Source organism: Bombus huntii, chromosome 3, assembly GCF_024542735.1.
Source record: "Bombus huntii isolate Logan2020A chromosome 3, iyBomHunt1.1, whole genome shotgun sequence".
Lineage (NCBI taxonomy): Eukaryota > Metazoa > Arthropoda > Insecta > Hymenoptera > Apidae > Bombus > Bombus huntii.
Genome location: NC_066240.1, coordinates 12,100,217 through 12,112,765, shown reverse-complemented (window position 1 = coordinate 12,112,765; position 12,549 = coordinate 12,100,217). Strand labels below are relative to the sequence as shown.

At 43.9% G+C, this 12,549-nt stretch overlaps 1 protein-coding gene and 1 long non-coding RNA gene across 6 annotated transcripts in view; one reads left to right on the top strand and one right to left on the bottom strand.

The window, feature by feature from the left end:
• LOC126863679 (uncharacterized) overlaps nt 1-6,104 on the bottom strand; it is a 189,178-nt gene extending 183,074 nt beyond the window's left edge. Inside the window, exon 1 of the long non-coding RNA XR_007688939.1 lies at nt 5,956-6,104. This is a non-coding gene — a long non-coding RNA (uncharacterized LOC126863679). The remainder of the gene's footprint in view (nt 1-5,955) is intronic.
• The window catches only part of LOC126863605 (uncharacterized), a 207,363-nt gene that overhangs the window by 182,882 nt on the left and 11,932 nt on the right, over nt 1-12,549 (top strand). For all 5 annotated transcript variants that reach the window (XM_050613916.1, XM_050613919.1, XM_050613915.1 and 2 more), the window contains 5 exons: nt 2,413-2,649; nt 6,009-6,188; nt 9,369-9,516; nt 11,285-11,554; nt 12,060-12,394. In XM_050613916.1, the coding sequence (XP_050469873.1) occupies nt 2,413-2,649; nt 6,009-6,188; nt 9,369-9,516; nt 11,285-11,554; nt 12,060-12,394 (1,170 nt within the window). The remainder of the gene's footprint in view (nt 1-2,412; nt 2,650-6,008; nt 6,189-9,368; nt 9,517-11,284; nt 11,555-12,059; nt 12,395-12,549) is intronic.

Below are 12,549 nucleotides of genomic sequence, written 5' to 3'. Positions count from 1 at the left end.
CGTAGATCTAATTTTAAACGGATGAAACCTAAGTAGAAATTTATTTCATCCACTGAACGTTTTAATAAATATAATACAGGCTGTCCCAGAATTGATGGTACAATCGTCGACGAGGCGATTGTACATGAGAAAATAGGTCGAATATATGAAATAAATTTTTTTCACTCGGGACTTTGTTTTCGAGAAAGTGGACTTTGAATTTCCTCCGAGCACGCATGCACTTGACCATATCGTGGAACACAAACCGTATGCCATAGGTTTATGAGTTATAACAAGGAACGTGATTCTTAACATTTACCTCGTTAATGCAAATATTGTTGAAAATGCTGGTCACCGGTACCGTATACGCAGGAGTGTTCTCCGAGTTAGATCTTCGTGCACGCTTTTTCCACCGTATTTCCCCTTTTTCCTCGAACGCGAGAACGATCCTCGCTGTTAACTGTGCAAGACTTGTGTTGTCTTTGGAATAAACTTTTGATTTAATATGTACGCTTCTTTCTACATAAATGAATAAAGTAAATAATGGTTTGTAACGAGATACTTTTAACCACGAGATAGTCAAGCGCATACGCGCTCGGAGGAAATTCAAAGTCGATTTTCTCGATAACAAAGCCTCGAGTGAAAAATACGTATTCCATATATATTCGACCTATTTTCTTATTTACAATCACCCGCTTGGCGATTGTATCATCAATACTAGGACACCGTGTATTTCGAATATTTCGTATATGTTTGAACGTAGTGCACATTTTGTGCATTTTTGCAACTTTCAATTTCCTGGAAATTCCTGGTAAAAATCCGCGACCTACTTATGACTATGTATATGCACTTCGGTGGCTGGATGTTTCCTTCGTCGGAACGACAGTTTATTGGAACACATATCCACTGTAACCATAGAACTTCACGCGAAACGTTCGCTGGAAGAAATATAGCGAGATGTTAAATTGAAATACAAGGCAGCCACAAATCCGTCTATGCAGTGACATTCAGGGACGCAGCCATGTACGATTCGGACCAAAACGCTTTTTAAGATATCTTGCTTGATTAGATATATGTTAACGTACAAAGTCGATTCCTAAATCAAGAACATCACCGTTATCGCCAATTGATATCTGCACAACTTTCGTCACTGATATCATCGACGGCATCGGATCCGTGGAGACGCCATTTCCCAGAGGACTCGTGAAAACAGGAGTCGACCTCTGACAAACACAAAACAGAGACCTTTAATCCGTCGATTCTCCTTACGGAACATCGATCGATGCAGTGACATACGACTTACACGCAGAATTCTACGTTTTCCAATAATAATCGAACCAAAGTTAAGATATTAACAGCTTTTGCGATATGATCAACTTGTAGATGAAAGCTTCAAATATCAATCAACGTAACGACTCGGGCAACCGCTTGCGTGGTCTCAGTTTTTCTTGAAACGTCAAAATGTATTTCCCACGGCTCTCGTTTCCTCGGATCTGTCGAAATTCCCTCGTCAAAATGCTCGAACGTTAGTCGAGTCTATAACCACGTTCTATTTCTTCCACGCGAACCGCACGCGAGAAAAAGATCATCGAGTTCTTCCCGTCTGACCAAAATTCGTGAACTCCACTGTAGCAGAGTCTGGGCTGCTTTTATATACTGCACGACCAACGGCTAAACCGCGGGATCCTCGTGTTTGCTTCTGTTTAGTTGAGTTTGCTTTCTTGTTACGCCATGCTGTTAACAGATCTTCTTGCCTGGATGTAGTTTGGTTTTTCTTGTCCGAGAGTTTGGAAGGGGTTTGGGTTATGTAAAGAGGTTTCGGGTAACTTGTCCCTCGGTTCAGAAATTTCTATGCAGCGATTCGGATGATTTATAGGTAGACCCCCGGTGTTTGAAGCTCGGAAATTAGTGGAAAGTAGATTCGCCCATGAACCGTAGACCGGTGTCCCGCGTTTCTTATCTCAATCTCGTCTTACGAGATAACGATCTTCGTTTCGTTGCGATACGTCAAATTGGATACGAGGAAAATGACGAGATTAGCGAGAAAATTGACGCTGCAACGATTCTCCAATCTTCATACGCATCTCGAACATCCTTTCATTACGATTTATAATCGTTTAACAAGATCAACTTAAGGCAATATTGAAACGAGAAATCGTACGCATCGACGATAGCTTTCTCGTATTTCGTTCGAACCAGAGATATTTTTCAAAGAAATACAATTACATCGAGAATGACCGAAAGAACGCGCCGATAAAAGGGATTTCCAATTAGACGAGTCTCTTGTAAAGCTCGCGTGACGCGATATTCGCGAAGATTCTATCGTCGCCCTTCTCTCTTCCAAATTTCATCGCACAGACGCCACCCGCTTTATCCACGCCCCTGGCTACTTTAATCTGCTTCGATCTCTCAAACATAATCCATCTCGAACAGCGAGAAAGAACACCAACGTCACGGAGACAGATCCGCCGAGCCATCGCACCCTCAGGCAGCCCGCCCCGCTGGAAACACCACCCTGTTGGCGCGTTATTGCAAGGACAAGGTGCCGCGAACCTGCGACCACGCCATCCTACAGAACACCAGTCGTCCCTGTTCCCTTGGCGAGAGCTTCGTATCCAGCGGAAGCAGTTTGACCATCGAGATGCGGATGGTCGAGTCGACGGCTCTCAGGCGAGTGTAACTCGATTGCACGATACGGGGGGGGGGGGGGGGGGGGGAAGAGGGAAAGCGAAATGGGGATGAACGAAGAGAAGGGGAGAAGGACGGGTGGAGAAAAGCGGTTTCCGTTTCAATTACACAGGCCGCGTGCCGTTTTGTTCGACGTTGTTTCACGTGAGCGTTATCGATCGACACGGCCGCGTATTATGTTTTCTCTCGAGCGACGATGTAATGAGATTTCGCCAGGAATATCCGCGGGAAGCGAGCTTTTATCGGCCCCGACTTTTCCCGAGCTTCTCGAAAATTATCGGCAACGATCGGTGATTAGAGAACGAATCCTTTAGATATCTCGTTTAATCTTCCACGACTGTGAACTTCCTTTTGGTTGCGATACGCGACAGCAACTGTTTCTACATCTATAGTATATTTCAAAGCGTCAAAGTTTACACGGTACAGTATAACGCGTAAAGATAAGTAGAAAACCAGTTTGTATTTAAATTGCATTAATATCCACGGTTTAATAAATAACCATTACGAACGAATTATTTGCAGCGATACGATAACGTAGGGATGAAAGAAAATAACACAGGGATCACGGCCAGATTAGAGTCACACAGCATCGTAGAAGATTAATACCTACGAATCGAAGTTATTGGATATTTTCGTGCGAGCTGAATGTTTCACGAGTTTTATTCGATATCTTTAATCTTCGATAATGGGAAGCAAAGATTATCGCGGACTGATAATCCATGACGAGAAAGAAGAGAGCCTTTAATCCTTCGCTCGATGAAACGTCGAGTAATCGTTTCTTTCGATCGACTGACGTTTAAGTCAAAGGGAACGAAACTTCTCGAGGCAAATTAAGATCGGAACTCGAAACGAAGATTTTGAACGTATATTTCGCGCAGAACCGGCTTCCTCGAGAAGTCGGAGGTCGAAGTTCCGGTATTTCGAGATGTCGTGCTACTCTTTCCTTTTCCTCGTTTTCTTTTTTCCTCCCTTTCTGCGCGCTCAAGGGGTGGAAAGCTTTGAATATAAATTCAGACGAAATTTGCTCGTGACATGGAGCTCGTGGAATCGATACAGAACGTTACACGCGAGGAATGCGGAGGTTTTATGGCGACGCAGCGCAATATCTGCCGCACTTGCACGTTTTCGCTACCGACCTCCCGTCGTCAACCTCTTTTCTTCCGTTTCTCTGCCACGGTTCTCCCAATATCAGTTATTTATAAGAAGCGATTTTTCCTGCGCGTCGACCGCACCGTTGCGAGTCACTGAAACGCTCAGATTCCACGGAGCCCAGGTCTTTAGAAATTTCTCTGTGAATTGAAAGTCAATCCTGGAACAAACGGATGTCGCAGTGTTTCCTTCGCGATTACGTTCTCTGATTATTTCGTTTCCCTTCGTGTCGATGTATATGGAATTTGATTTATAACAACGCGATTAGAGTTAATAACCGTAGAAACTTGTAGGCAACCGAAGTAGAAGAATTTCACCAAAGAAATCGAAATGGCACGTGAACGAAGAAATATGTGACGTGGTCTGGTAAGGAAAGAGTTTAAAGCGTTGAAAAGTCGATTAAGATCGTTTCGACTTTCTCCTGTGTTATTTCCTGAGGAAAAGCACCAAGCCAATTTTCTAGAATAATTATTGACTTCGCAAGTTAACAATTAACGTCGTGTATTGGTAACAATAGTAGACAAGTATTTATCGCGTTAAGAAAAATTATAAAACATTTTTAAAAAGTGAAGAAATCAACCATCTTCGTTTAAGGGGTAGAAAGGCTACCTTCCTCTACCCTTTTCTTCTCGAAGGCCTAAAATAGCTGAAAACAAAGCAGACAAACTTACCACGGAGTGCGTAACTTTAAACGCGTTTATCTCGGAAAGTCATTTTCGCGTGTTAATCTCATTTTACCGGAGCACGTCACGTGTATACAAAGTCGGCTACAAGTATTAAGATACCAGCTGATATTTTGTACAAACTGCATGCTCTTTGTTGTTTTTATTTGACATATATACAGGGTGATTGGTAACTGGTGGTACAAGCGGAAAGGGGGTGATTCTACCCGAAAAAAGAAGTCGAAAATATAGAATAAAAATTTGTCCAGTTTGTATTCTATATTTTACTCCTATAAACGTTAAATACCGTTCTTAATAATGTTAAATATAAAAAAAGAAATTATAATATAAAATACCAAGTAAAGCAAAGATTGTTAGATTGTTTTAACAGAGATGCGACGAGTGTCGCGATATTTACGACCGGCGGTCGTGTTCGATAAACTGAAAATTGCGATTACCCTACAAGACAAACAAATTTCTAAACTCTCTCGGGAAGAAAGAAGGAAGAAGAGAGCAACCTATCCCGAGTAACTTTCATCCCCATCGCGAACAGCCTTGTTCATCCCTTCACCCTTTGCGATCGCATCGTTGGAAATGCCTTTCCGATATGCCATTATACAAGCTCGACCGAGGGAGTTCAATTAAATCGAGCGGATCTGGATAAAAAGAAAAGCATCGGGATTCGCGTATGCGAGCACGAGTCATTTTTTAATTGGCCGCACAAGGGGGCGGTGATGATCGAGGAATCGCCTCGTTTAACGGGTTAATAAAGCTAGGGGAAAGGGAGGGTCGTTTCATGCGGAAAGGATTAACTAGACCGTGCGACGCATCCGCGTTCCGTACGGCTATCACGCTCGAATACGCGGTCTTCGTGTCGGGCTTGCAGTGAAAAATAAAATGTAAATAACCCCTTTTGCGACGTGCTTCGATAAGCGACAGACGTCGACAACCTACGAGGGATAATTCCTCTCTATAGTATCGAACGTTGATGACCTGTTACGCGTTTCGATGAATAATCCCGTATTTTTAGCGCGTCCATACTTTTACGATCACGATCACGATGACGAGGATATTCTCTATATACGAGAGACGTGTAGTGCGGTCTTTGTACCTGGCACGAGTTGCATTCACCTTTCCGGTAATTATAGTTATCGTATAATAAGAAATTTTCGAAAGGAACGAATTGCACGATGTTTTTACATGGAAGCGTATATTTTATTAGGTCCAGTCGTAAGTTAGTTTATATTTGGTTAAACGAATGCTATAAAATCTATCCGATCGAAAAGCTATTGTATTTCAGTTCTTTAGAAATCTCGACATGATTCCGACAGGTATTTTTACATTCTTCGAATAATATTCATAACATTTTCGAAAATTCACGCGCCGGTGAATTTATTACTCGACCCAATCTACTCTATGTATATGTAAAAAGATCAGTGAAAATTTTCAAATTGTCGAGGCTCGACGTTCCACGTACCTTTAACGAGCTTCAGACGCATACCGATGACGAAATTTTTCTCCATTCCACAGGCCAGTAAATTTTCGCGCGCTCTACGAATTCGTGGATCTACACCAGGACGGCGATCCTTACGGCAGCGGGCCGTGTTCGAGGATCTTCTACAGCCGCAATCGGGATCATTATCCCGATCGTAGATTCCAGGCGCCACGCGACATTTTCCTTTATGGCCGTGGCGGCACGAAAAATATGAGGTGAGTCCACCTTGCCGCCACTTAACTATTGTTCCAGACGCTTTCTCGATACCGTAATGTCCTTAAGGCCATGGTGAAAGACGAAGATCGGGGCCACTGAACGCCAGCTATAGCCTCGACGAGGATTTACGTCGCTCGGGGCAATTCCTGCTCTTTATATTCTCTCATCGTTGTTCCTATATGAAAGAGGAAAATTTTAAATTATAAACAAAGAACTCGGCAGCAAAATTGGGAAAATAAATTCGTGGATGAGGAAATGATCGCGAGTAGATAAAATCTCGGGCGCTTTTTGCTCTGACGAGAAATAGAATAATTCTGTCGTTTCCGCCTCTCGATGTTATCTAAAAAGTATTGGATATCGAACGGAGAATTTGTTAAAAATACTCGTCATCTTTATATCTGTAGCTTTTCACCGCATCTTGAGTCTTGCGCAACTATAAGTCCCAAATAGACAGACGAACGTAAAAGGGTACAGTAAAGCGTTATAGTAACGATAATCGTGTGCTTAACGATGGTAGGGGCAACGAAGTCAGGTTCGTCCCATGGGAATATGTAAAAGTTAACACTTTACCGACCGCTAGCGATTCAACAGCACACGCACGTCGACCGGCATCTCAGGGCAGGACTCTGTTTTGGTTTAGACTCTCCAATCTTTCGATTCTTTTCGTTTATCGCGAACGGTAAGTTTTCCAAATTGCTATAAAACTGTGCGAGCTTACAAAGCAACGCAATTGACGCAACTGAGCAAGGTACCTTAGTACCAAGTAACAAAATACTGTTCAAATAATGAGAAAGATTGTCGACGACAAAAACCGATTAATAGGCCGTCGGTCGGTAAGTGTCGGCGACAAAAAACCGATTAATAGACTATCGGTCGGTAAAGTGTTAAGGAGAGAAGCAAGACGCGCGAGGTTTCAATCGACGATCTGTCCATTTAAAGGGCTGCCCGGAGAAAATGACGGGACGATCTAACGAGGACAAACTCTTTCTCTTTCCGTCGGCCGCATCCGGCTTGAACGGTGCTCCTTTTACGCGCAAACGATTCCGCGATTTCGAATGAGACGCACGTCAGTAGCTGCTCGCCTCTTCGTTTCACCTCACAGAAGCGATAGCCAGCCGTAAATAGACCCTTTGTGCATCGCGACGAAAGTGTGCGCGTCTTTTTCTTCTTTTCTTTGGCCCCTCTCTCTCTTCTTTTCTTTTTCTTTTTTTTTTTTTTTTTTTTTTAGAGTTTCGCTTGGCGTCTCGTCGCCTCTCGCCAAGTTCCTCGACCCTGTTTCGGTATCGAGGGAGAAAAAGAGGAAGAGGAAGAGTCTTCTTTTCTTAGAATACCATCGACAGTGTCGCCACAGTAGATCGCTCTTCGTCAAACGCGATTATTTTCTGGCTGCTGCTGCATCTCCTACAATATATCTAGACTCGTCTGAAGATATAACCGACCAACGTTTCGGGAATCGCGAGGTCGGAAAATTTTTAACGAGGCAAAAAAGACGGGTATCAAAGTGTACGCGACTGAGACTTGCACGCGCTACAAATAGCGTTTACAGCTTCTTCCTATCCGCTGCAACTTCACGAGCTTAACAAACTTAACAAACTTCCTCGAAGTAATACAGACAAAGTAAAATAAAGACGTCTCCTCTTTAAAATTTCTCCAAATCACCCGGTAAACTCGAGCAAATCGACAACACCTGTTCTTCCGCTACAATCTTTCTCTCTCTTCCATTCTTCTAGATTTCTCGCAGCCCTCGAAACAGTCGTACAAGATCCCTGCCAACCTCCCCTATTACAGATTTCCCTCTATTTACCCTTCGAACCTCCTCCGCTTCCTCTAAACTCCGCCTCAATCAACAAAACTCCCAAAAGGAAACACAAACATCGTCGAAAGTCCTACTAACACTGAATTTCGCCGTTTGCTTTCGACCTCGCGAGAACAACTCTCCAATTCCGTTACCGTTCATCGATCCTATCCCGCCGAAAGTTCCCTTGGCCGGCCATTAAAGCCGGACGTCCTGTTTTATGGGGCTATAAAATCGACTTTACGTCTTCGCGGCTGGTCCTTTCTCTTTTCGCACGACCGTGACTACACCTACTTTGGAAAGTCTTCGTTCATAAGGGGTGGCCCGGTCGTTATCGTGAATAAATGCAGCCCGGTTTTTCCTATCGATCGTCGCTCGCGTCGTTATTTGCTGTTCAAATAGAATTCCACTGCTGCTTCACGCGTGGGCAGGCTGTATCGCGTGCTCGTTTACTTTATTCGTAATTATGATTACGCGACACTCGTTGTCCGCGGAAAGGGACAAAACGCAGCGGCCAGTACAATGTTGTAAAACTATCTGGGAAGCACTGCACCAGACACTTGTACAATTTGTTTCTTTTTTTTTTCTAGAAAGAGAGGGAGAGAGAGATGTAATATTTCGAGGGTGAATTAGGTTTTTCTGGAATTTCTCTCGACGCGATATTTCCTTGAAAATTGCAAAATTTCGAATTCTCTATCGATATCTTTTACGTTTATAGAATGCACAGGAATTGCCCTCGATCGTTTTATCTTCTCCTGCAATCTGCATCGTTACTACCTATCGCTGGCAAAAATTTTAAAAATCGTCCCGAACACTCGCCAGATATACAGTGGCGTGGAAAAATTCACAGCCAGATAATTTTTTCAAAAGGTGACAGCGCGGAAAGAATTTTAAATAACATCGAGGATGTCAGAGTATGACAAGTAGAAGGAAACGCTATCTAAAAAAAACTAACTAAACTAACACACACGCTGTTACCTTAATCGAAACTTTTTCAAAATACCGCTTTTTTAGTGCGATAAAGCGAAAAATCTATCTGGCCGGATTCTTTTGCCATACTTCCTTATGTTACCGCTTTCTATTTATCTACTAGAACTTTAAAACCGTGCAATACCATTAGCGGCATTAACAAAGAAAACAAAATAGGCAAAACTTGGTCGAGATAATGCTCGATACGAGTCCGCGAAGTTTGCAAAGGAATAGAAACCGATGATTGCTTTGACCGCTGGTCAATTAACGAAGGAGAAACGTCGTTGACCGGTCACTTTCCTCCTCGTAATCTCCTCGACGTGGTATCGATCGGGAAAGCGATTCCTTTGCGTGGCCGACCGGCCATGTAAATTCGATTAAGTGACACGAGTGCAGGCTACAACGGATTTTCCAGCTGCGTGTACAGATTCGAGGGCGAGCACGATGAGATCGTGAAGCTGCGGTTCAACAAGCTGTTGAACGGAAACCGGACGTGCCGCAGCGTCTCCAGCCCGAACTTTAATCGGCTGCTCTGCGTCGGATCGGACAACTTCTCCGTGAAGGTGAGTCGTATAACGACGTTTCGAAAATTTCAATGAAAATCTCGAATATGAGTCTGATGCGTACTTCCTGGGGAAAGACGATTTTCACGACGCTTTCACGACGGGTGTCACGCGTGTATACGCGTCGCTTTGGCTGCCTGGATGACTGTGATAACGTACGAGTCGTAGAAAAATTATCGCAAAATAAAACAGACGTTTGCAAGTCATTGAGAAAATATAGAGGAATGTTGGAACGTTTAAAAAATAACTTAATTTAGAGGAGAACGCGACAGAATTACGCAGAGAAAATAAGAAACTTTGGCTGTAAAAATCACGTGCAGAAAACGCCTGGCCGTGAAAGTGTCAAGCTGCTACGCTCTTCCATGATCAAACACCTAACGCGCTACTTGCGTTCAACGTTGCATCGCCATCCGCCGAAATATCTGTGTTATCGTGCCATATTCTACGTAGAACCGTATTTCACTGTTAGTTCAATCTTAACCAAAATGTGATTCGAGATTTCTATCTGTCCCTTCAAGATCTCCGCTACCTCTGGCGTAAGATAGTTTTTGGAGATAAGAGGACGTTGGACGTGAATACGTTGGCTCGCACCTTGGAGGGAGTCTCTGGACAAAGGCGCGTGAATTGCGAAATCGTATTCAGTTTCTCGATTTTCCTTGTCTTTTTTTATTCAGCGCGTTTTCGATACGAATTGCATAATTTCGAAGGGAAGCGTTTATCGCGCGTGATATCTTTCGACGTACGTATTGTACTTACAGGTCGCGGTTTATTCGCTCGTTCGATATCCTTTTTCTTTGTACGGTCATTGAAAGCGCATCGAAGCGCTTCAGATTCTTCGTTTCACACCCTTTTTCCCGCGCGTAATAACGAGCCAGAGTCGCATGTTCCAATTAATCTTCGAACAGGCATTGCTCCATTTTATATTTGCGCGACACGAGAGCACTAGAAGGGCCATTCATCTTTTCTGAATACAGTTGTTAACCCGACGAACAACTGCACGGTTCCGACAAAGCTGTAAGCCTGCCGTTGTTCGTATAAACGCAAGCAATCATACCGTCATACAGTTCTGTTTAAAGATTAATCACAGAATCGGAGTAAACGATATTCGAAGATCGAACATTCGTATTCCCGTTCGAGTTAAATTTACAAAACTCCGTAAGCTCCCGGAAATATCTCTAACGCGATTAATCTGTAAAATTGAATCAAAGGCAAACAACAATCGGACGATTTACTAATTGGATAATAAATTCCCAAGACGCTACTAATTCGGTCGAAAGACCGGAGCACAGCGGCAAGCGAGCAACGATTTTAATTTAAAGTTTGCCAACCACGATCGAAAGAATCTCCGTCGATAGTTGCGCCGTTGGCGATTGCGCGAGGGTAAAGGCTGTAATTAACGAGACCGCATTTTCATTAAAACTTTATCAGAAATTCGGCGTGTAAACGGCGGTGTGATCGCGGAGGGATGTACGACAATCGAACCGAGGCGAACGAACGTTCGCGTGACCAAAATAAATCTGAAATTCCGATCGAGCAGCGAAACCGTGTCACCGTCACCGGCCATTTTCCCGCTCCGTCGTTCCTTCCATTTTGTTATCGATCGCAGGATTTACGAGGGGCACGGACTCGCGTCCGTGAATTTAAAGCGCAATTACACACGCTAATGTTCTCCGATCGCGTTTGTTCGTCACCGTAGCAATTATAATAATCTGTCGACTGATTAATTCGTAAGCGACCCCGGGGACCGAATCATGCTCGATATCTACAGGTGCTCGATCTTCCATGGCCGAACGCTCCGCCTGTCCAACGGGATTGCCTCTGCTCCAACCGATCCCTACCGATGAACGTCAAGTCCACCTCGAATATAGTCGAGGTACACTTCACCGTCAGGTCTATGGACGCGTTGGATGACTATAATAATCTGTTCTTCGAGGGAACCTGGGACTTTATCAAGACCAGCCCTTGCATGCAGAAGCGAAGAGTGAGGGGACCATCCGGAGAGATCAAGTATAAGGTGCCGGTTATAGACGAGGATGAGGTGAGACTTTTATGGCTTTAGAGAAATTTGGAACAGACGAAAAAGCTTGGATCGACGCGTTCAATGCGAAATCTAGTCATTCTTTAAGGAAATCAAACGAACAGATTCTTTTTTCCATTCCTTTCGTCGCGAAAGATAAAAATCGTACATCTCACATTGAACGTGTTACGAGAGGTTCAAGGAGAATTTTGGACACGAAGTATATCGGACGCCGGTGGTAGATCGCTCAGATTTGCTTTCGTGTGGTCTCAAATTGAGCATTACCTTCTAAGAGCTCCGTTACATAAAATTTGAGTTACTGTAACGGAGGACAAATCGAATGGCTGGCTACGACTATGGCGACGAAGGTTCCAATCGCTCGAATCGTGGAACTCGAACTTTCTCAAAATTGTTCACCCTCCTACGAGAGAGGAGAGAAACTTCCGTTTTACGAAATAAATATTCGCCGAAATAACTCGGACATGCCATATTTGAAATCGAAGAGTTCTGGGTGGATTATTTTCAGAAAAACTGCGAGAAGCATCCATGGCTGATCGACCCAGGGCCGAACCAATATCTCTACGTGAAAATGCACGGCACGATAATGTCGAACACGAGCAAATGCGCGACGAAGAACCGGATCGTCGTGCACACCGGTGGCGCTATCCACGTGTCGGTGTGCCCGAAACCACCTGCGGAATCGAGTCACCACGTGGTCGAGGTTTTCAGTGACGGCTGGGCCGTCAGCAGCAACGCGATGATCCTAGCACCGGGCCAAGACCCCGTCAGGACTGTAGCCGTCGAATTTATCGTCAAGGAACCGGAAACCTACACGGTTACCTGGCTCGAGCTCGCTAGAAGGTTGGTAATTCGAAATACCTTTCATATTTTCTTTACAAATCCTCTAACACGTTAACTGCCATACGAATTTTACATACAGGGTGTTCGGATAAAGATTTTCCACGATTTAAAGGGTGATTCTTGACGCCGAAATAAGACAAAAGTCAAGAATAAAA